General features: G+C 38.3%; 2 protein-coding genes across 3 annotated transcripts; one reads left to right on the top strand and one right to left on the bottom strand.

Annotated features, from left to right (window-relative positions):
• Window positions 1-976: 976 nt before the first annotated feature.
• Window positions 977-4,804, bottom strand: LOC146325047 (cytosolic sulfotransferase 3-like). Of its 2 annotated transcripts, none has more exons than XM_084720822.1 (8): window positions 4,724-4,804; window positions 3,895-4,033; window positions 3,656-3,784; window positions 2,899-2,999; window positions 1,978-2,104; window positions 1,478-1,575; window positions 1,209-1,383; window positions 977-1,114 (listed from the first exon to the last, which is right to left on the bottom strand). In XM_084720822.1, exons 2-8 carry the CDS (start codon window positions 4,031-4,033, stop codon window positions 1,002-1,004), a joined length of 882 nt encoding a protein of 293 aa, XP_084576948.1. In that variant the 5' UTR covers window positions 4,724-4,804; the 3' UTR covers window positions 977-1,001. The 2 variants fall into 2 exon arrangements, with proteins under 2 accessions (XP_084576948.1, XP_084576947.1); XM_084720821.1 differs by lacking the exon at window positions 4,724-4,804 and adding an exon at window positions 4,356-4,414.
• A 2,563-nt stretch (window positions 4,805-7,367) lies between these two features.
• Window positions 7,368-15,538, top strand: wdr46 (WD repeat domain 46). Its single transcript, XM_084720804.1, has 14 exons — window positions 7,368-7,446; window positions 7,737-7,916; window positions 8,253-8,333; window positions 8,439-8,551; window positions 8,649-8,736; window positions 8,890-8,951; window positions 9,752-9,856; window positions 9,986-10,136; window positions 10,591-10,826; window positions 11,358-11,511; window positions 13,533-13,680; window positions 13,829-14,019; window positions 14,161-14,274; window positions 14,989-15,538. The coding sequence occupies exons 1-14, from the start codon at window positions 7,390-7,392 to the stop codon at window positions 15,106-15,108; spliced, it is 1,800 nt and encodes a 599-aa protein (XP_084576930.1). The 5' UTR covers window positions 7,368-7,389; the 3' UTR covers window positions 15,109-15,538.
• The last annotated feature ends 7,997 nt before the right edge of the window (window positions 15,539-23,535 follow it).

Here is a 23,535-nt window from a genome sequence, read left to right as displayed (position 1 = left end):
TGGTATTATTGAGATGTTATGCTAATACAAGTCTCAAACACGTGCACTCAAATACACACAGACTGGTCATTTACACAGTTATCTGAAATTAGGAGCGTTTGCTGAATCTGATCTATCATGTTCGTACAAGGCCGTTGTATAAAAAAAGAGAAACTGAAGATGAGAATGCAAAATTTTCATGCATGATGCCCAATATTGACAAGTTTTCTCAAATGCAACTGAATTAATACCAAATTTATTTGACTGGAGCAGTTTATTTGTTTTAAATCATTACAAAATTACCTTAACATGTCATCTCAAATTCGGTCAACTTAAAATTTGAAGTCAGCTCAGACACTAACTTTTGTTAAGTAAAAAAAGTTAATAGAATTTTTACAGTGTTTTGAAACAGTTAGTAAAATTCATTAAAATGGCAAATCTGTCTGAGTCATTGCTCTATAATTATGTAATAAATACACAAATGTCAACAATGAAAAAATAAAAAAACAAAAGAAAAAACTTCTCTTATAATCATATGTTTATAGTGATTAATTTGTTCCTGATCATTTTGATATTAAATGTCTCACACATGGAGACAATAATGCTAATAAAAATAAATGAGCTCTTATTAAGTATGAAAATGAATGAAAAGCTTCGGATTAACTTTACTGATCACACTAATATATTGATTTGGTTTTAGAGTATCAGTGTAAACATACAGCTGATCTTTATTTACATTAACTTTTCATGTTTGCAAAGAGCCACACAGACAGACTTTTGGGTAATATGATACTAAGTCAAAGCCTATATTTTCCCTCTTTATTTAATGAGTCAGATTTTTAGAAAATTGTGTTAGCTAATCATCTGATTTGCAGGCAGTTAACAGCCTTAATTCAGATAAAAATCAAATTACACTCCACGTCTCTGCTATCACGTCAGAGGCAACTATAACTTGATTTTCTCACAGAAATGAAAACATGTCAGTCATTGACCAATCTCCACATGAACACAGCCTGTTCACTTCAGATTTCAGTGCGGAACTGAAGTGTGGGGTCCTTCATCTTTTTCTTGTAGTCTTCATCAAACTCTTCATTCTGGGCCACAGTGAAATGGTTCTTCCAGTCACCAACCTTCCCTACAGAAGCACAGAGAATCAGTCAGGTATTTTAGATAAAATTGGAGATTTTTTTTCCATGTCACACACATTTAGTTATTTATTTTGAAGTCACCTTTTCTCATGAAAGGAGAAACTTTGAAATCCATAATTGGGTTCGTAGAATAGTTGACCATGTCGTTCTTCTTCATATTATCAAACTGCACTCCGCCTGTGATTCGTTTCTTGTCCTCAGCTGAAGGAGACAAACCGAGAAAGCTGCAGAGTTTGTCTATTTCCCGTCCAGTATCCTGTAAACACAAAAGTCAGAGATCATCATTATATTATTACCATTATTATTAAAAATGCCTAAATAGAAAGAACCTAGAAAAACAACTGAAGTACCTCGAACATATCTTCATAGAACACGTAGTGGAGTTTTGAATAAGTCTGTTTCTTCTTCCACCAGCCGTTCACATGGTCATACCAGGATCCAAACACCACTAAACCAACAGAACAATACATGAAAACACATCAGGAGTTGAGGAGGATGAGGCGTTGAGGTGCTTCGGGCATCTTGTAAGGATGCCACCTGGTCGCCTCCCTAGAGAGGTGTTCCAGGCACGTCCAACTGGGAGGAGGCCATGGGGCAGACCGAGGACTAGGTGGAGGGATTATATCTCTGCACTGGCCTGGGAACACCTCAGGATCCCCCAGTTAGAGCTGGTTAATGTAGCCATGGAAAGGGATGTCCGGGGTCCCCTGCTAGAACTCTTACCTCTGCGACCCAATTTCAGATAAGCAGATGAAGATGGATGGATGGACATCAGGAGTGTTCAGTAGAAATCTGTATATTTCTGTTCCAATAAAAAGCAAGTCTTGTTATTATTCTACTCTATACATACTCTTTCCCTCCAAGAATCTGTTGAAGAAGCTGCTCCAGTCTCCAGGATCTGGCTGAATTTTGGTCATGCGATCAAAGTGAAAATAAGAGACCATGTTGTCTTTGGCATTGCGGGCCACGTAGATTACCTACAGAAGGAAAAAAAACTTATTATCTGAGGGTCATGATGGATTACATTATATGGATTACATACACAACAGGATTAATCAGGATGTAATTTAATCAGGATACCACAAAAGTAACTGTTACAGTTACAAAAAAAGACATCAGATTACAGATCAGATTACAGCTACATTAAGTAAAAAAAAAAAAAAGGAGATTATTAGCAGGATTACAATGATAAATGACATCATTCTGGTCCCAGTGAAACCAGCTAATCTTACAATTGCCAATTCATTATCAAGGCCTCTCAGGAAAAAATTACTTTCACTGGGTGAAAATTTCACCATTATTTTGTCTTAAAATGAGAAATAAATCACATCACAGTACAGTGACCGTTCTCCTTATAACTTAAGATACAATTTAAATAAACTTTTAATGTTTCAGGTACGACCGTCGCTAATGTTAACTATACGTAAAATATAAGTCTGTTGCAGTTTACTTTAAGTTTGAACCTTTAAATATGCCTAATTACTGCTAATAATCTAAACATGCATTTGCACATCACAAAGGAAGGAATTGCTGGAAAAACAATTAATAAACCCAAGAACCAACATACAACATGTTAGCCTTAACAATTTGAACATATTTCATATTGAGATAACCAAAAAGTAACATGAAACAATGAAAGTAATCAAGTTACATTACTTTAATATTGTGATACTTGGATCAGGTGACTAACTAGGTAATCAGCATGTATCAGAGTATATTTTTAAAGTATACATCCAAAGCCTGAAAATATAAAAACACACAAACTACTGACCTTGCAGTTTTGTTCCCAAAAGGACTTTGGCACAAACTGGACAGGGAAATGAGTTTTAATGAGTCGAGGAGAGGTGCGGAGGTTTTCTGCCTGTTCAACACCTACGTGAAGAGGTAAAGATGGAGTAAGACAAACCCTGATCTTGTAATTTCTTTTTCTTTTTTAAAAACATGTTACTATTAAAAAGTGTCTGGGCTGCCTTAAAATTTAAAATTGACTGAATTTGAAAAGACAAGTCGAAGTAATTTTGTAATGATTTAGAAAACATGTTCACAGAGGATCTCAGGAGAGTTTTGTTTCATTCTTCCTGACTGCCAGACAGCGGCGCTTTAGCACTCGCATATGCACAGGTCGAGCCATTATACCCACAAAGTCACCTGTGATCAAGTGATGAGGTGGGGTGTATGTCCCAGTATAAAAGCCTAACATCATCACACAATCTGTTTCTTCTATCTTCTTGAGATTGCAGAAGCTAATAAGCAGGTCAGTTTGGCTCATTGCTTGTAGCCTTGTAACCTGAGAATTGGTGCTTCGATTTTTTTTATTCACCAGAGGCTGTGGCAAGCTGCTTTTTCACTCAAGCTTAACTTAACTTAAATTTAATTTAATAAATTTGCATAAATAAAACTATTCATGTTGATGAGAAAAGATAACTTGATTCCACTTAATTCCTGTATGATTTTGTTTTACCGTACACAGTACAGTATGTTTACGATTCATGTTCTGGAAATATGGTGAGTACGATCGTCTGTTCCACCTGTATGCACAGACGGGATGGAGACATCTAAGAAAGGCACTCTGTCATAGATGGGGATGGATGTCTGACGCTCTGGGGCTGTCTGACCAAAATACAGCAGGTCAAGAATGTAGGAGACCCAAGTGGTTCCTAAAAGAAAGACACAAACAGAGTGAGTAGAAAATAAAATGATCCCAGCCACTCACCTCTGTACACACATCTTTTGTAAGCTATAAAGCATTTGTGACTCTTAAACTGACCTGCTTTGGGGTATGTTGCAACAAGTATATCATCTGGCCGAGCCTGAAAGTTTTGAATGTTCTTCCAGTTGTCTGTGAAATAATGTGTCATTGAGACTCCATGGAAATCAAACAGCTCTGGTCGAGAGGACGTATCCATCTTTAAACAAGAGAAAAGAATCAAATCTTAGACAACATATGAACATTGAGTGAGACTGATCTAACTGCAGCTATTTGCTGTGCAAACAAACTGTACAAACAACAGTGTTAGCTGTCACTTGCAGACAGTGAAGTCAGAATGTTTGAAAAACTTTTACATGACATCTTAAAATGAGAGAAACAACAAAATCCTAACTTCTGCATGTATTTTAAATACTTCAGTATATTCTCATTAGTTCAGCATTACATGTTTAACAGAACTCCACTTTAAAGTAAAGCCCACTGTAGCTTTAAAGAGACATTAATTTACTGTAGAGACGTACCTTTTCCAGATCAGCAGACATTCTGATCGCTGTTGTTTTTTCTGCTGTATGTCTGACACACTTCCAGACTCTTGAGAATTGTCTGCACAGAGTAAATCAGATCAACTCCAAGCACATTCTTTCTCAATTAAATTGCCTTTGTGGTTACACCCTGATTTGTTCTTTTTAACCAATGCAAAGTTAAAATAGTCTTTTAAATTATTTCAAAAGTGTTGGGCTTGAACATGTATGCACATTTAAACAATACCAGGAACTTGGGAATTGTCTGCACAGAGAAAATTTGTTCAACTCCAAACACATTCTTTCTGCATTAAAGTGTCTTTGAGGTTACACTGCATGAGCATAAGAGTCTGCAATATAAAACTTACTTGACAAGGTTCTTCTTAGGTCCACAGCTTTGTTCTGGCAAATTAAAAACACAAAATCTGTGGTGTGCCTGAGAATACGCCTTTCCCTCATATGCATAGATAAAGAGTCTTGGCCCATTTTCAAAATCTCTCATACGAGCACTTGCCCAAGGGCAATGTACGTTTGTGAATATGTCACAATACTTCATGCATGTTTGACATGTGAATATACATATTACACCATGAAAATGTTCCAAAATGTTTCCCATGTAAAGAGAATATGTGGAAACGTGTTTGACATATTTCACATATGATTTTGCTCATGTGAAATTCATGGGTTTCACATATTACACCATGAAAATGCTCCAGAACCACATAAAAGTGGGTGTCTGGTATACAGAGTGATGACAGTGACAGAAACAAATCATGTACAGTGAAGGAACAACTCCAAAACAAACAAGAAACAAGAACTTGCTGTACAGGCAGAAAATGAAAATTCAGTTTATTTCTATACTTCAGATTTAAGGTTTCACTTCACAGTTTTCAGCAGACTACAATCCCCACCCTCTCATGTGTGAAATGCTTTCAATAGAAATGCTGAAATGTGCCAAAAGTTGTCTGAGCATTCATGTTTGTTCATGTTCACGTTTGGTATTTTAGCCCTGCAGTAAACTGTCATAAATCTACTGAGCTCTCTCATAGATGACACAGTCACCAGAGAAAACTTTACACATTCCTGCACAAAAATGCCCAGTTCATAACTTAAATAACATATGATAAATATTTTTGTAATATTGTTCTTTATGTTATTGTCAGTTTTCTATTTTTGCATCTTGACTCGCGGTACTTGATTTTATCTTTCATTGTATTTCTCTACTGTACTATTTTTGTTGTTATGTACCAAAACACCAAAGCAAATAGACCCTGACCTCATTTACTTTTATTCTCCTGTCATACTCTCACCCAAACAATGAGCAGTCACCCTGCATGTTAGGACATGGTGTAAAATGTAAATATATTAAATAAAATATTTTTGGACTTGTATTCAAATAAATACAGCACAGAGACAAGATATTTAATTCTGAAAATGATAAACTTTATTGATTTTTGTAAATATACACTCATTCTGAATTTGATGCCTGCACTATGTTCCAAAAAACTTGGGACCGGGACAATAAAAGACTGGGAAAGTTATGGAGTGCTCAAAAAGCACCTGTTTGGAACATTCAAAAGCTAAACAGCTCAGTTGGTAATGGTAATAGTTTCATGACTGGGTATTAAAGGAGCATCCTCAAAAGGCTCAGTCGCTCACAAGTGTGGATGGCGAAGGTTCACCACTTTGCAAAACAACTGTGGGCAAAAAGTCCAACAGTTTAAAATGTTTCTCAACACAAAACTGCAAGGGTTTTATGGATTTCAGCACCTACAATCCATAATATCATTTAAAGAAGTAGAGAATCTTCTCTCTGAGAAAATTCTGCATGTAAAAGGCAAAGCTGAAAACCACTATTTAATGCCTGTGACCTTTGACCCCTCAGGTAGCACTGCATTAAAAACCACATTAAAAACCCACATAATTGTGTTAAGGATGCTACATGGGCCTGAGAACAACATTGTCAGTAAACACAGTATATTCACTCTGCAAATGTAATGCAAGTTCAAACTCTACTATGTAAAGCTAAAGCCAACTTCACCCAGAAACGCTGCAGACTTCTCTGAGCCCGAGCTCATCTGAGATGGACTGATGCAATGTGTTGAAGTGCGCCGTGACCTGATGAGTTCACATTTCCGATTGTTTTCAGAAATCATAGATGTCATGTTCACTAGACTAAAGAGGAGAAGGACCATCCAGACTGTTACCAGCACTAACTTCAAAAGCCAGCATCTATGATGGTATGGGGATGTAATTAATGCCCATGGCATCATGGGAAATTGTCTGTCACATCAGTGAAGGCCCCATTGATGCTGAAAGGTACGTAAGGTTTTGGAGCAACATATGCTGCCATCCAGATGACGTCATTTTCAGAGCTGTCCCTACTTGTTTCAGTCAGAAAATGCCAAAAAACATTCTGCACGTGTTACATTAGTGTGGCTTTATAAAACAGTGGCCTGCTGGGCTTACACAACGTCCCAGTGTTTTTGGAATTAGGATTGTACATTTGCTTAAAGGTAAAGGCAGGGTCTCTGCAGATGCAAACACCACCACACACTACAAGGGGCTGATTGAAAGGGATTATGTTTATGTATATCTTTTTTTTGTCAAGGAAAATGTTGCAAATCACCTTTAAGTACAATTTAGAGGTCATTGTACTTTTCTTGAGTATGTCCATTTGTGCTACTTCTTTTGATTTGATTTGCAGTAGAACATTTCAGAAGAAATTTGAAAAAGATATCAGACTAACAAAGATTATTCTATTACTAATTTTTAATAATCCCAATTTCTTTGCAGATGAAAGGTACATTATTAACTTTACTGAGCAAACTATCATATCCATAAACTCATATGGTTTAAAATAAATTTAAATTTAAATTAAAATAAAACTTAAAATTCTAAATAGGTGAAAGCTGAGAACATTTGCTTAATGACGCTGAAAGGGCAAAAAATAAAAATAAAAAACGGATTTTAAAACCAGAAGTGACGTTGACAGAAGTGACGCCACGGGAAGTTGAAAACGTACACAACAAAGATGGCGTCTCCCAGTGAGGCAACGGTGAAAGATTCACACGTGGAGAAAAAGAAGAAGGTAACTAAGAGTAAATAATTGTTTAGAAGACTTTGCTTTCTTTAACGATGTCGAACTTCTTATATAATCAGTTGTAACAGACTAGCACAATGTTTCGTTGTCTGTCGGACTTAACGTAGCTGATTATTTGCTAACATCAGGCAGCTAACACAAGCGCCGCGAGTGTACGGGATCCCGGAGGAGGCGAGCACACACCGTCTCTGGGCACAAATAGATACACCAAACTCTCAGTCCTCTCTTTAAAGTCACTGCTGCTCACTAACCTGCCATGATTTTCTCCTCACTGACAGCCTCCAGCTCGTTACTGGCAGGAGTCGCAGCAGGACGGGGAGAAAAATGAAAACGAAAAAGTGGGAAAAGATGGAGAGAAGACCGAACAGACTGCACAACGAGAGAAGAAGACGACACAGAGGGCAAAGAAAAGAAAGCAAGAAGCGGATCACAGCGATGGAAAGAAATTCGTATCAGGGGTAAGATAAGCGGTGTGAACGACTTGCATCGTGTGTAGTTTGGGGATGCACAATGAACTTTTTACAGCCAGTATTGATAACCGATGATTACCTGCTACTATAAGATAAACGATAATTTCTAATAAATGTATGTAATTGGTAGTTTCTGCACACCAGTAGTGAGCAAAGATGAATAATTTAATGTTTTATAGCTCTGATCGAACCAAATCCAACTGACTTAACTAGTACTATTTTTATTTTATTTCATTTTTATTCACAAATTGCATATTTGTAAATAAAAATGTATACAGCAATGTAAAACAAGTGTATTTTTCTTATTATTGTTTGTTCCCTCAGAAAACGGACCCTTTCCCTGGTCCTGCTCCTATTCCAGAAGACAGGATGCAGAAGTTCAAGAGGAAAGAGAAAACCAAAAAGGTAAGCACACCAATATAGCTTCTTATTTACAGTTTTTAGTAAATAAGTTATAAGTTAGCTGTTGTCAGCTGCCAGCATCTCATTGTTTAATTCTCCTCCTCCCAGCGTCGCCACCAGCATTACAAGCTAAAAGACATGATTGCTCGCTCAGAAGAAGCTTCAGAAATGGCCCAGAAACAGGCTGCCCGCTTTGACCTCCTACTCCCAGAGGATGCAGGGTAATTTCTTCTGAAGGTTGCTGGCTGCTTCGTGTCACAGTGTATGATGTGGCAGAGATTTTCATTGTGGTTGTGACACGTCTCCCTCTAATCTCAGGTTTCTAGAAGGAGATGAAGACGAGGACACATGTACGGTCTCTCAGGAAGATATTGCAGATGCTGTGGATATAGCATCCGGGGCAAAGGTGGGACATTGAGTCGACATGAGTGTAGATGCTGGAAGATTTCAGATTGGGATTTTTGTTGTAAAGTTTCTCAATTTTGACCTTGTTTAAGGTCAAGTGTTGTTTGGTATTTTGTGCACAGACTTGATTAATTTGATTCCTCTTCTTCCTCAGTATTTCAATCTGAAATTGTCTCAGTTTGGACCATATCGAGTGGATTACAGCAAGACAGGACGGTCAGTATCACACGCTCCATACTCATACAAGCCGTTTAGAAAGAGTTGCTTTCATGCTATCAGTTCAAGATTCTGTTTTTTTCATCACAGAATACAGGATTTCACAATAAATTCAGTCCAACCCCCTGACAAGCTGACAATTATGATCTTGCCCCTGCTGGTTAACAGATTACACTCCACTTAAAGAGCTTTCCCAGCCTTTAAGCAATGCAATGGAAATGGGAAAGGAGTGGACCCAGTGTTAAAGGTCCATGAATTCGTGACATTACGTAATTCTAAGCATAGGAAGGGCCTTTAAATATAGCAGAGTCATCATTAATGTTATTAATTACACCTGTGCTCTTCCTTCTATGACAAGTCTAGTGAATGGAAGCAAACAGCAACATTATCATTCATTTTAAGTTGTGTTTGTGTTCACCTGATACATAATAACTGTGTTTCAGCACGGTAATATCTGGCTCTCTAGCTGCCCGGTGCTCTGCTGTGTTCACTAGATTGTCATTAACTTTGTCTGACATTGAATGCAGGTAGTTCTCAGTAGGTTTGCGAAGTGATTTGAAGTCTGAGAGCATTGAGACTGAACCAAAACAGTTGTGATTTTAAACCAAATTAATGAAATGTAAACAGATGCTAAAATGTTCCATAGAGCTGAGGGGCGTTTGGAAGGGAGTTTTTTTTTATTACTCACTTTTCAATATATGCCGGCCCTTACACATTATGTACAATCATTTGATCTGTTATCGATAAAGAAATGTTTGAGTTGTGTGAATGTTGTTAACAGTGTGTTCTCTTCACCTCAGTCACCTGGTGCTTGGTGGGAGGAGAGGCCATATTGCTTGTATAGACTGGCAGTCCAAACAGCTGATGTGTGAGATAAACGTGATGGAGTCTGTCAATGATGTGAAGTAAGTTGTCCAACCTTACACTGTGCAGCACTACATAAAGCACAAAACTTTAGATATAACACACATGCATCACCTACCAGCACCTGTGAACATAATTTCTCTAAATAAAAGCACTTTTTTTAAATTCAGGTGGCTCCACAGTGAGGCCATGTATGCAGTAGCTCAGAAGAAGTGGCTTTATATCTACGACTCCAATGGAATAGAGCTTCACTGCATCCGCAAATTCAACGATGTCCTTCGTATGCAGTTCCTCCCCTACCACTTTCTGCTCGCCACAGCAGTGAGTTCATTAAAACTTTTATTATGGGTTTTCACATGATGTATTGCATTTTTATCTTTATCTTTTTCAGTGATTTCTAAGCTGTGTTCATAGACATGTCTTTGCAGTGGACACTAAGAGTATTGAGATTTGATTAAGTTATGACTGAGAAAAGGAGTTCAAATGTTGACGCAAACTTTGGCATTCAGACACTAAGTGGGTTTTAAGTAATCTAAATCCCTCCATGAGCCGTGTGTGTGTTGCTAAGCAGCATAGACTAATTACCTCACATATTATCTTTTCCTCTCATCTCCTGCTGCATCTCACAGGTCAAAACCCACTGACCTAGACTAAAGTAAAAATAAATTTGACGTCAAACACGCAACTATAGATGCTGTTTTCCGGATCTTTTAAAGCTTTTTCACCAACAGTAATCAGCACTGACAAACCCTCCTGTTCTCACTCTTGTCCTCAGAGTGCCACGGGTTTCCTGCAGTATCTGGACGTGTCTGTGGGAAAGGAGGTGGCAGCCATTTGCACCAAGACCGGCCGGCTTGATGTGATGTGCCAGAACCCTCATAATGCGATCATCCACCTTGGCCACCACAACGGCACGGTCACCCTCTGGTCACCCAACCAGAAAGAAGCCCTCGTCAAGATGCTCTGTCATCAGGGCAGCGTGCGGTCTGTTGCTGTAGACAAGACGGGAACGTGAGTCACCACAAAACATTACACTTCTCATATAGAACCATTAAAAAAGTGTGTAAACATTAAGGCAGACAAGCAGGATCTGGGAATGTTTATTTATTATTTATTAGAGCCTGATTACTGTGATCTAACTTAGGCTGTCCATCCAAATAGAGCCAATGTTTCTGTCTCATCGCTACTTATTATGGCATGTTAAACAGATATTTCCTGGTTATTTTTGTTGTCAGTATGTTTATTTATTTACGTTGCCATCACAATTAAGTCATGATATAAACAAATACTTCTGTCCAAATTTTTTTTGACAAAATGAACACTGATAAAACCCAACTTAAAAAAGTCTTTGAGAGTGTTTGTAATCATTGACAGAATCTTTGTTCTTTTGTGGTGGTTTAACAAGTTTGCAGAAGAAACCTATAAATGATAAATAGCTTTATCATGGTCAGGATGTTACTGTTTTTGTTGTGAGCAGTGAACTGCAGTTCCTTCAGTGTCCACCAGAGAGCAATCTGTTGTCCTCCTCTCCTCTCTTGGCAGATACATGGTGACATCTGGCATGGACAAAAAGCTGAAGGTTTATGATATTAGAGCCTTTAAACCCCTCAAATCCTACTTCCTCCCTGCTGGAGCTTCCTGTTTGTCACTGAGCCAGAGGGGGCTTCTGTCTGCAGCCACCGGGGACATTGTTCAGGTCATTATTACCGCCACATGGCATGACGAATTAATGATTTTTCGTTGAAAAACTATCTAGCACACAGGAAGTGAAGCATATGGAGCAGTGGTTACGAGTGAAAACAGTTGGATATTCACCATGAGCAGAAAGAACGCTGTTGTTTAGTGGAAAACACAGACACTGGATGCTGAAAAACAAACGTCACTATTCTACTATTTCCTATTAATGATGAGGGACGTTTTCCTGTAAAGAACTTAAGTGAAAATGCAAACACAGTTCAGAGACATACAGTTGAGGTGGTGTTAAGTTTCAAGCTGCAGTCATTATTGTTTAATTGTTTTGAGACATTTTTTAAGAAGAAAATGTCCTGATTGTCTGTTTTCCATTTCTCAAATGTTAATATTTTCTGGTTTCTTTAGTCCACCAAGACAATAACTCTCTAGTCTGTGACTGAATATCTTTGGGTTGTGGACAAAACAAGACATTTCAGGATGTCACCTTTGACTCTGGGAAGCTGTGATTAACAATTTTCAAAACTTTCTGAAATTTTATTGACCATACAACTATAAATCAACAAATTGAGAAAGTAATCGTCAGATTAATTGATCATGAAAGCAATTGTTAGTTGCAGCCATAGTTTAATTTAAAAGTCATTGATTTTTAGATTAATGTCACTGCAGCAATCGAACCACAATAGACCTTTTTAGTGCAGCAGAAAAATAACTGACAAACAAAACTTCAACAATAAAATTTGTTGCAAGATATACTGTATTCGAAACTGTAATCCTCAGCATGCAGTGGACCAGTCTACCTCACTTATTGTATCCCACAATGCAACATGCTGGAACAAGTCACAGCAACCAGCCCAGCCAACGAGGGAAAGGTGTTTTTTGTTTTCCTTTTTATTTATTTTATTTTATTTTTTTACATATTTTGTGTGCCATTTCATCACTAAATTCCCTCCCGAGAATTTTTGAGGCAATAAATCAATTACATAGATTCTGAGTACTGCAGTGGAAAGCCAGTCCCACAACTGTTAGATATTTTTAATTTTCATACTGCTGTTATTCTGTCATTACGCTGCATTTTTTGAAATAATTACTGAAATTATGCAGCTAATTACCAAGGGGCAAATTTTTTACAATATGACCAAACCAGCATGGATATTAACATGAACAAAAGTCATGTAAGTGCCATGAAGAGACATCCAGTTTGATTCAAGCAAGGATAGAAAGGATTAAGTCACTCAAAAGTAACAGAGAAACTGAGAGAACTAACTCTGAATTGGGTTCCTTCCATGCGTCAGATAGGCGTGTGGAGAGGAATAGCAAAGGCGCTTCAGTATGACGGTGGTGTCTACATATCAAGCTTCAACAGTTCTCCTCTCTTCCTCAATATTGGGTGTACCTAGGTTTGTTTTATTTACCGCTCAACAGATTGAAAACAAACTCCTTGTTGCTGCTGCTTGAAGCGTCCATGATGGTGAGATGGTGCAACGGTTACTTTGTGGTGGAAGTTACTGAATGAGCAGATTTATGTCAGACTTGGTTTGAAAGGTTTGCATGTGAATATGCCACAGTTTCTTGTTTTTTGTTTCGTTTCCAATATAACAAGGCCTTGCAACTTCTCTTTTTTTTTTTTTTTTTTTTTTTTAGAGCGTTGAGTAATGCTACATGGTTCTGGTGGTTTATAATTAACTGTGCTGTTTTTTTTTACTTCCACACAACACTGGCCTTGCATACTGCAAAATATCAATTTAAAAAATAGATTAGAAAACAGTTTCATACTGCCTACTAATATAAAAAGCTGTATGTAGTACAAAGTTGTCTGTACTGAATACAGCCGTGGTTCCATTCCATCCCGTTTGCACAATACCAGCAGACTGAAACGACAACCGTAATTCCAAAAAAGTGGTGCCGCTGTGTAAAACCAAATTCAGAATGAGTGTATATTTATGACACACAAAAACTTCATTCATTTGAACATGAAATATCTTGTCTTTGTACTGTATTTAACCTTTTACCTTTCCCTCCCTGCAGGTGTACAGGGACGTGTGGAGCACTCCAGTGACTAAACCCTACATGGCTCACAGAGTTCGAGGGACAGTTTGGGGGCTGCACTTCTGTCCCTTTGAGGATGTCCTTGGGGTGGGACACGGAGATGGTTTCACCAGCATGCTTGTACCAGGTCCTACTCAATTTCACATTATACCTTCATATTTAACAGTAGATCAGAAAATGATGTTTTGCTGTATTTTGAAAATGAGCCAAAACATTTTTTTTTCTGTGAAACTGTTTCCATCTTTATCCCTCTCTTCCCCCATTTGCATCCACAGGTGCGGGAGAGCCTAACTTTGACGGTCTGGACGCGAATCCATACCGCAGTGCGAAGCAGCGACAGGAATGGGAGGTTAAAGCCCTGCTGGAGAAGATCCAGCCAGAGCTCATCAGCCTCAACCCCACTGAGCTGGGACAGGTCGACCAAGCCACCTTTGAGCAGAGGCACCAAGACAGGATCGAAGCTCTGGTCAGTGTCTGGAAGCATCTTATCATCACACATTAAATTTTCTTCGAAGATACAGATCTGGACATTTTAAAATATTGACTCTTGATCATAGCGGGCTTATTTTTGTTCACAGCTATCTAAAAGCATTTCTTTTCTTACCAGGGCTATGATCCACTTGCCAGAGAAAAGTTTACTCCCAAGTATAAGAAAAAAGGTCGTAGTTCTGCTGGTAGTGTTGAAAGGCGCAAGAAACAAGTGGGTCATGAGGACCAAAGGGTAAGTAATTCAGAATATAAGATAAAGATTGATGCAGTCACACTGTGACAGGGTTTCTGCAGGTCCTTAAAAATCTAAAATGCAATTATCTGTATTTGAGGCCGTAAAATTAATTGATTGAATTATTAAGTTACTGTTACATTTATAAAGCTAACGTTGTCTCGCTTTTAAATGTGTTTCTAGCTAGCAAAAAACAACTTTTTTATGTATTACACATTATTGTGTAGAAATGTTCATGTTGAATGTGTGGGATTTTCCTTCATATCCTTCATACTTGTTTGCCAGTTTGGACATGAAATCATTTTTAAATTGCAAAAATAATGTCTTAAAAAGGGTTTAAGGAACAGTGAGTTGGATTTAGTGGTGAGCTTGCAGATTGCAAGGCATGCAAACCATGCCTTTGGGAGAACCTTCAGTGGCCACAAAACACAAGAGGCAAAGTCTGGAACCAGGATTTGTCCCTTCCGGGCAATTGTAAAAACATGGCTCATTCTAAGATGACAAAAACCCAACAATTTTTATTGAATGAAAACATTATTATTATTAGAATCCCCTCCTGCCATATTCTGCCAAAGAATAAATATAAATCTTAAATACTGACCCTCTACATTTAACTTTTTTAAACTTGCAGAAACCCTGTATGATCTTATTTTTTTCTTGCTGAATCTGCAGTGTTTTAATAATCTGTTTTGATTTTTTTTTTTTACCCCTCAGAATGTAATCAGGAAAACTGTGGAGGACAAAATGAAAGTGGAAAAAGAGAGAAAGGAGCGTGAGAAGAAGGCGGCAGCGTTATCTAGTCAGAAATCTGCTCTGGACAGATTCAAAAAATAGAAAAGGAGGCCCCATTGTGCAGCCCCAAACCCAGTGACATTCTGTGGGAGTGACCTTTGAACTACACATAAGGGACACATTACTCCACTGTGGGAACAAAACACGAACTGCAGAAATTCTGGATGTAGTCGCTTCCATCAAGTCGAGCCTCAACTTGTGATGGATGACAGTTTGCCTGTAATCAATGTTGAGTGCAGTGATCGGGCCAATCCCATTTAATTTGTCCTGGAGCGCTTCCTGTTCACATGGGTAGATAATGTGAGGTACCAGGACTGGCATGGGTGTGAGAGAGTGACCCAGAATTTCTGTGTAGTATTTTTTTCTCTACTGATGAACAAAATTTTCACTCATTTTTGAACTTGGCTGAACTGACTAAGTGTACGTCAAATGTTTTATATAAATATGTTCTAAAAATAAACAACATAATGCTTAGCCTATGAAATCAGAGTGTTATTTGAAATCACAAACAAACAAAAGTAAAACATGAGAAAATATGCTCATCCATTGTCAACACTTAATTTCGTTGTTAACTCATTTAAGTAAGAATATGCGTGATTTTTCAGTTGATGTTGGTAAGCACATCATTCACATTCGCTTCCTCTTTCCCTCCCTTCCACTTCCCAAAGGAGACAGACATTACTTTGTTATTTTTTCACTGCAATTATGTTGTAAAGTGCAAATTAACATGCAGACACCTCTGCACAATGCAGGTTTTCTGTGAATACAGCCAAAGTGAACCTACATCCTGCTGTGTCCTCAGTCTGCTCTGCCTGTGTGTGTCCATGTGTGTGTGTGCTCTCTGCAGCTCGCACAGACATCGAGCAGAGGAAAGATGCAGAGACAGCAATTTAACTAGGGATGGGAATCAATACTTAATGATGATGTAGAAGATGAAGTATTGCAATTATGTGATAGGATGAGTACTACAGCAACATAAATTGTGATTTATTACCTTTTTAAAATGCAAAGCATGTGTAAAATGTAATTATTATTATTATTACCAAGCTGAACCTCAGTTCAGTGGTGAAGTTTTGTGTCAGCTGATGTTCATGGACTGTGTTTGAGTTCACATCCAGAGTTTTCACCATTTGGAAAGCTTCTGTTTTGTATGTCCTAATACATAAGATGTGAAATGCAGTATGGCCAAGTTACCAGGATGTCCTGTTGCATCCGGTGGCATTTTGCAGGATGCAAGTCAGTGTGATTTTCTGGCTATTCTTACCCACAATCCTTCGTGATGGGTGATGGGCACATGTGGGCACAGTGAAATGAGAAGTACTGCCTCAAATGTATGCATACTGCATGCTACAGCATGAAGTGCAGGAGCAGTGTGAAGTGTGGAATGCAGGGCTTGTTCACAACTGAGGTTACTGAATTCAGGTTCAGGCTTGACTCACGGCATCCGATGCAGAACATGCTGGTGAAGGTCTGTCCATAACTGAGTTGACTTGGACATTTCTTCACCTCAGCTGCTTTTTGCACATGTAATTTGGGGATTGTGTCCCCTGACTTGATGAACTTATTATTCATTTATTGCCTGCTTTCTGCCTCAGTTTCTGCTATTATTCATGATACTTTAAAACATAGTAACATATGTAAATGTTATTGACTGGCTGAAACGTACTGAACACAGCAAAATATGAGAAAATAAGAATAATTCAGAATGATTGAGAGGGATTTCTTTTTGAGTCGTTACATTGTCTTTTAGGAAAAGAGTACGTTTGTCTAGTATGCCTTTGAGTCGCAGTTCAATAACTCATATTAGCACAGCCCCCGTCCCTCCCAACCTCATCAGTCGGCGTATTTGTCTCTCTCTCACTAGTAATAGTGACAATATGTGAGTGGTGCTGCAGAAAATGGTTTTGTGGTCTTCTTTTTTTTTTTTTTGAAAACCGCAGTGATTAATAAAATTATACATGTGCTATACTGGTATATTTCTGATAAGAAGGAGGAGGAAGGATTGCTATAGCAATTCAGGAAGTGATGTGACAACAGAAGCTACATTGTCTGACTGAAGTTACGTTCACATCCTCTGTTGAACTCAAAGTGACAGAGCAGATAACAGAAAGGTTAGCTTTAAGCATTCCTCAAACCAACGGAAAAGGAAAGACTGGCTTCCAGTAACACCTCACCACTGGAGTAAACTGTCAAGTACACTAAAGTTAGAGACTCTCATTCCCCTGAGGGACATGTAACTTCTAATTACTGATGTTATTGATAATATTTTAACTTGTGCATCTCTGTGTGTCTGTTACTTTGAGTATTCTGTTGTTGTCTGGTCACTCTTGCATGAAATCATGAAAAAATGTGTATATCCCATTAAGTGTTTAGTTCTTTGTCAATATTTCATCCTCTTTCAGTCAATATCTATAGATAAATGTGATGCAATTGAACCAAACTTCATTACTACTGATGAAAAAGTTAGGACTGTTATGCCCAAATAACTGTTATTGTCCCCTTTGGCTAAAATCACCTCAATAGCCAAGGCAACGTTCCCATAATATTCCTGGACTGTTGCAGGTTTCCATTCGGCAACCCTCCAACTCCCCATTTTAAAAATAGTGTGCAAATATTTTTGTGCGATATAATATTCCCAAAACATTGTAATAACCCCATGAAACAATGTTTGGGGGTCATTTTTGTAACATTTCCCTGATGTTCCCTGCTGGTAGTCTTTTGGGTAACTCTCCCACAATGTTCTAAGAATATTGGGGAAATGCTTTTATTCAATGTTACATTCTGGAAATGTTCTAATAAACACATTAAAGGTCCCATATTATGCAAAATGCAGTTTTTCATTGTTTTCCAATGAAAATATGCATCCCCGGCCTGCCTACAGTCTACTCTCCCTCTCTTGCTTGTTCCACCTTTCAGCAAATTTGAGCTAAAATGCTCCGTTCAGATTTGCCTCTCAATGTGATGTCAAAAGGGGAGAAGCCGCCGCCTCCAGGCGGGTGACACTCACCATGCAGGGTGTCGCCCACTGAATCCGAGTGAGTCCACCTTGCAGTCGCCATGTTTTTTTTTTCCTCGCTAATGTTGCTCTGGTAAACAAACAAGGATGTCGAAGGTACGAACAAAATGCACCAACTGCTCGGTTACATCTTTGATTTTCTCTGTACTGCACATCCAGACTCTGCCTGACTGCCATGTATTACATGCAGAGCAAAACCAGTGAAGACTGAGCCAACATAAGTCATAAGTGCTACATTCTTTTATTTTTCACTAAAACAAAAATAAGTTATGTACATGTTGCATTTACTGTTGCACTGTAACAGTTATTGTAAAAGTTTCAACACAGTGCCCACATAGAAATTTAAAAGTCTAAACTAAATCTTTGTAATGTTGCACAGGGTATGTGGCTGACTTAATGGACCTCAACTTTGAGAAAGTCTTTCTGGACTCAGCAGCAGACATGGATGAAGATCTTCATTCCAGAGGACCTGAGTGCACAGAATGAGCGACCAGATGAGGAGGAGGGCGTCACCAGCTGTGTGTCCTGGTTCAACCAAGGGGAGGTCTCAATCCAACATGGAGGCCTTGGGCATCAAGAAACACTGTGCGAATCCTAAGAACCACACAGGCTGGACTGACGAGGAAGTTTCAGCACCAGCTGACAAAGCTCTGACAGGCTGATACCTGTAACAACTGACACAACTGGAAAAGGTGTTCAGGTAACAGCTTAGCTTCACAAACATCAATCTTTGTTGTGTCAAACATTTTTTTTCATATGCATTCAGTGAATCCCTAAGTTTTTTACTGTCATGGATGATATGTACATCATTTGACATGTTATATGTTGTGATATAGATGAGATAAAATAAATAAATGCTGCGCATCATGTGTAAGAATTGTCTGTTCTGAATTCACGTTTAATATGCACAGTATCTGCTTACTTTGGGACATGTTACTTTATTCGTGGTGTTTTGTGACCACTAATGTTATGCCCACTGAAGTAATGTAAAGCAAACTGCAAAGAATCTGACATATTCATCTTCATAACTGTTACAATATATTATGAAAATCTTTTCTATCAGTATTGTGAAATAAACCCTGACAGGCTGATGCAGGACCCTGACACAAAGCAGTGGGGTCTTACTTCATCCTGAATTGGTTTATTTCACAATACTGACCTGCTCAATGAACATTATCCCGCTTAATATACAACAACTTCCCATAATAAATAAATTTGACCCAAAATATTGGTTTTAAAATAATTTTACAGCTCTTTCAGAGTTTATTCTAACCCACGTCCATATTAGAGTTCAGTGTAAACATAGTAGCATGGCTCTGAAAGGGTCAAACCACACCCACCTCTTGAGAGGCAAGACTAGTCACACCTCATTTGCATTTAAAGCTACAGGCACAGAATCAGCTTTTTCAGACAGAGGCTGAAATAGAGGGGTATAAAGGCATGCTGACCTGCATGATCCAAGTGGTGTTTTAAGCAAGAAACGTCAAAGGCATGTTTCGAGGATCTCTGAGACATTTAAAAACTTGTCAGAATGGAGCATAATATGTGACCTCTAAGTAACATTTGTGTGTCATTTTTGTAACATTCCCCTGAGATTCCCTGTTAGTAGCCTTTTAGGAAACCCTCCCACAACATTTTACAGTAGAAAAACTTGCTTTTGTGAACAGAATGTTAAGGGTAACATTAAACAAACCTTCCTGGAACATTCTGGAAATAACAGTGTTACTTTTATGTCAGAGAGTTCTCCTTTAACATCCAGGGAATGCTAAGGGGAAATGTTAATGAACCTTTCCTGAACTAACTGTCCCAGAACTTTCTGGAAACATTTCCAACGCTTGTTTTATGCAAGGCTAACTTAATGATTTTAACTTCAAGGGAGCGTTTAGGGGAAACATTCAAATAACCTTCCTGGAATATTCGGCTAATTTTCCAAGAACACTCTGGAAACCTATCAATAATGTTGGTTTTATGTCAGAAAAACCTGCTGTAACATCTGAGGGAAAATATTCAAGCAACCTTTCCAGGATGTTCTGAAAACGTATCAATAACGTTTTCAAGGAGAAAAAACATTTTAACATCCAGGGAACATTATGCAGGAACATTCAAGCAATGTTCCCAGATCTAAAAACAAGCGTTCCCACAGCATTTTGGGGTAGATGTTTCCTGTGACTGTCTACCTGTCTCTGACACTGAGTGGGAGAGATTTTTCCATTCCTCCATGCAGAATTCTTTCAGCTGTGAGATGTTTGGGGGTTTCTTGCCTGAACAGCTGTTTCAAATCACCCTACAGCGTCTCAATAGAATTTATATTTAGGCTTTGACGTCCTTTCCTGAACTGCCTTTTTCTTTATCCCAAGGAATGCTTTGGTGGGTCTGCTGGAATGTTTCGGGCCATTTTCGGGTTGCATGGTTCACATGTGCTGCAGCTTCAGTGTTTGACTTCACATTTTCCTCAAGCAATGTCTGAAGGATGCATAGTTGATTCTCTGTTTGTGAGCTTTGTGAGCAGCCCCAAACATGACATTTCTACCCCCAGGCCATGCTTCACAGTGGGTTTAAGGTTCTTGTGCCCAGATGCTGTGTGCAGTTTGTATCAAACAAGTCTTCTGTTACTGTACCCAAATAATATCTATCTATCTATCAATTCATCTGTCCAGAGCACATTTGTTCCAAAAAATCTTTTGCCCGGTTGTATAAACCACCTTAAGTGTCAGACTTAAGTTCATCCCTTAAGCAAAATATTTCTTTAAGCTGTTGGGATCACTTGAAAGCGTTGCATAAAGGCTCTTAGGTTGTCTACTTGTCTAAATGTTTAGACTATGGCTTTCATGGCAGTTAAAGGGAGTTCACCCAAAAGTGAAAGCTGAGTCATTTTCTATTCACCCTCATGCCAAATGCAGGTCAGGTTTAGTTTTATAGTTCACAAAACACTGCTGGAGTTTCACAGGAGAACTGCACTGCGGAATCTCCCAAACAATGGAAGTGAATGGTGACCAGTTTTCAAACATAAAAAAAACAAGAAAACAAAAACATAAACTCCTTCATACTGCTCGTCTGGTGTAAGTCAAGTCTCCTAAAGCCCCAGCATGCAAAGTTGACATAAAAAATGTTATTTTCACCATGATTTTAGTCTTTTTCCTCACTGTAGACCCTTAGCTTGAAGCCATGCTCATGTGCACATGCACAGTGTGTGAACTGGGTGTGTGTGTTGTGACACTGTGCAAATGTCATGTCAGTACTTTAGGAGACTTGGATTAGGTCAGACAAGCAGTATGACAGCATTTTACGTTTTTTTCCAGTTGTTTTTAAAATTTTGTTGTTTGTTGTGTGGACTAACAAAATAAAACAGGCCCTCAATCAGCATGACAGCGAGTTGATAATGACTAAATTGTCATTTTTTCGCTAACACATGGTGAAATATCAGCAGTAACAAGTGCCTATGAGATTTGTGAGTCATATATTTTATGATCTTAGCCACATCCAATGTTAAAGTTAGCTTAGTTGTTTATATTTCAGGCAGATGTGACATACAGTGCTGCTTCTCCATGTCTTACCTCGCAGTTAGTCAAGAGCAGATTTCTTATCATGTGAAGGCAGCATTAATGTGAGTTGTTCACTAGCTTACCTAACACACTTAGTTAGCACGTGTTAGCTAGCTTAACAACAAAGGGCAACAACGATAATACCAAAAGGAAAAGAAAGCCAAGCTGGACATAAGATAAGAGTGTTGTTCTCGAAGAAGCCAGAACAAATACACACAAGCAGAAAATGTGGCAAGACGTAGTGTAAACTGACAAAAACAATTCAAGAAATCTGCTGTGAAACTACAGTGGCAAAATATGAAAATATTACTGGGACAGCCAGAAAGGAGCCAGACATCGGCAGGAATGGCCGAAATATTGTGAGTTTCAATAAAACAATAAAGCCAAAGTTAATATATGAGGCAGAGTGTTGACATTTAGTGTAAGTAACTGCAAAGGTGCTTGTGCTAACGTTAAATTTATACTCTCTAACAAGTTGAGTATAGTGTCCAATCACCATAAATTCAGAAACTGCCAAGATTCACAAATTATTTCACTTTTAATGGACTGTTATGAGTCAGTAAGGACCTTATAGCAACACATAAGATAGTGCTTATGTAGCTAAGGGCAAACAGAGTAAATTAAAGGATTCTCCTGAGGAAGTCCTCATGGTGATTTTATGCAACTATTTTTTTCCTAAAGCATGCTTAGATTAAAATTAAAGGGAAAAACCTTAGACTAAGTGGTTTCTATGCCAACAGGCACGTGTATTTGTCTAGTTGTTCTTTCTCTGATGTGTTTTGGTTTGTTTTTTTGGTTCTGACAATACGGGTTTCCTCCCTGCAAACCTCCAATGAAAATCAAACTGCAGTCTCTTTCTGATGGCAGATGCACATACTGTTACATAAACTGTGGCAAGAGCTTCCTGTATGAGACTTTTGTAAGTATCTTGTGGTTCGCTCTTTGCCTGAACTTGCTTGGACGGCGTCACCCGTTGTTGTGTGTTCTCTACTTGCACATTATGTCCCGGACTGTAAAATGGCTCATTTGTAACCGATTGGAGATCTTGTAAAACCCCTTCTTAGACTCATGCAACTCTGCATCTTTCTTTCTGAAGGCCTCAGGGAGCTCTTTTGATTTCACCATGCAGATACTGCTCACTCCAACAATCAAGAGCAAACCAAACTAAAGCTGTGTTCCAATACACATACCACCATACGACTTACTAGGTCAGAAAAAGATTTAGTATGTTGCAATACAAAGCCAACAACACCAGAATGTCCTCCTGCATCTGGCCGAATTTTGCAGTATGCAGTCCAGAATGTGTCTGGCTATTGTGACCCACATTCCAGCAGAAGCTACGTCACCTCGACTGAGAGCACAGAAAGAGCACAGACAGATGATGGCTCATTGATGCTGCGGTTCAAATTGCATGCTTTCCTTTTTCTTTTTATTGCTTTGGTTCTTTTTATTTACTTTGGCTGAACGGGCTACACCTAAAATATTTCAACATCCTCCTGGATCTATATTCTTTCCAAACTTTGTATCATTTTTTTTTTTTTTAATGGTTTATTTATTAGTAAAGTTGAGGCTTCAAGTAGCATACAACTGCAATTTAACATTTTTCAACAATACAAATAGAAGAAAAAAATAAAGAAAAAAAACAAAACAAACAACAATAAAGAGAAGACAAAGGGGAAAAACAAGGATCTACAAGAAAAGAAGTGTACCGTGCACTTTGTCTTCCCTTACAATAACAACATGAAAAAAAACAAAACAATAAAGAACAAAACAACCCCCCACCCCCCCAAAAAAACAAAAAACTGTATTTAATGATTCTTTACACTCAGAGTAGTGTTAACCTATAAACACTGCCATATTAATAATACAAATATGAAAACTGTATTTGTGTATACACATACATATATACAC

The sequence above is a fragment of the Lutjanus erythropterus genome, chromosome 6 (genome assembly GCF_056507025.1).
Source record: "Lutjanus erythropterus isolate fLutEry1 chromosome 6, fLutEry1.hap2, whole genome shotgun sequence".
NCBI classification, from domain to species: Eukaryota; Metazoa; Chordata; class Actinopteri; order Lutjaniformes; family Lutjanidae; genus Lutjanus; species Lutjanus erythropterus.
Note: the sequence above shows the minus strand (reverse complement) of the source record. Positions and strands in the feature narration are given on the sequence as shown.

What these genes read in the sequence shown, in the direction of transcription:
- wdr46 (XM_084720804.1), top strand. Translation starts at nt 7,390, where the DNA reads ATGGCGTCTCCCAGTGAGGCAACGGTGAAAGATTCACACGTGGAGAAA. An exon ending in ATATAGCATCCGGGGCAAAG is followed by an intron (nt 8,737 to 8,889) that starts GTGGGACATTGA and finishes CTTCTTCCTCAG; the next exon opens with TATTTCAATCTGAAATTGTC. An exon ending in GCTGTAGACAAGACGGGAAC is followed by an intron (nt 10,827 to 11,357) that starts GTGAGTCACCAC and finishes CTCTCTTGGCAG; the next exon opens with ATACATGGTGACATCTGGCA.
- LOC146325047 (XM_084720821.1), bottom strand. Translation starts at nt 4,376, where the DNA reads ATGTCTGCTGATCTGGAAAAG. An exon ending in CATCCCGTCTGTGCATACAG is followed by an intron (nt 3,000 to 3,655) that starts GTGGAACAGACG and finishes CTCTTCACGTAG; the next exon opens with GTGTTGAACAGGCAGAAAAC. An exon ending in TTTGGGAACAAAACTGCAAG is followed by an intron (nt 2,105 to 2,898) that starts GTCAGTAGTTTG and finishes TTCCTTCTGTAG; the next exon opens with GTAATCTACGTGGCCCGCAA.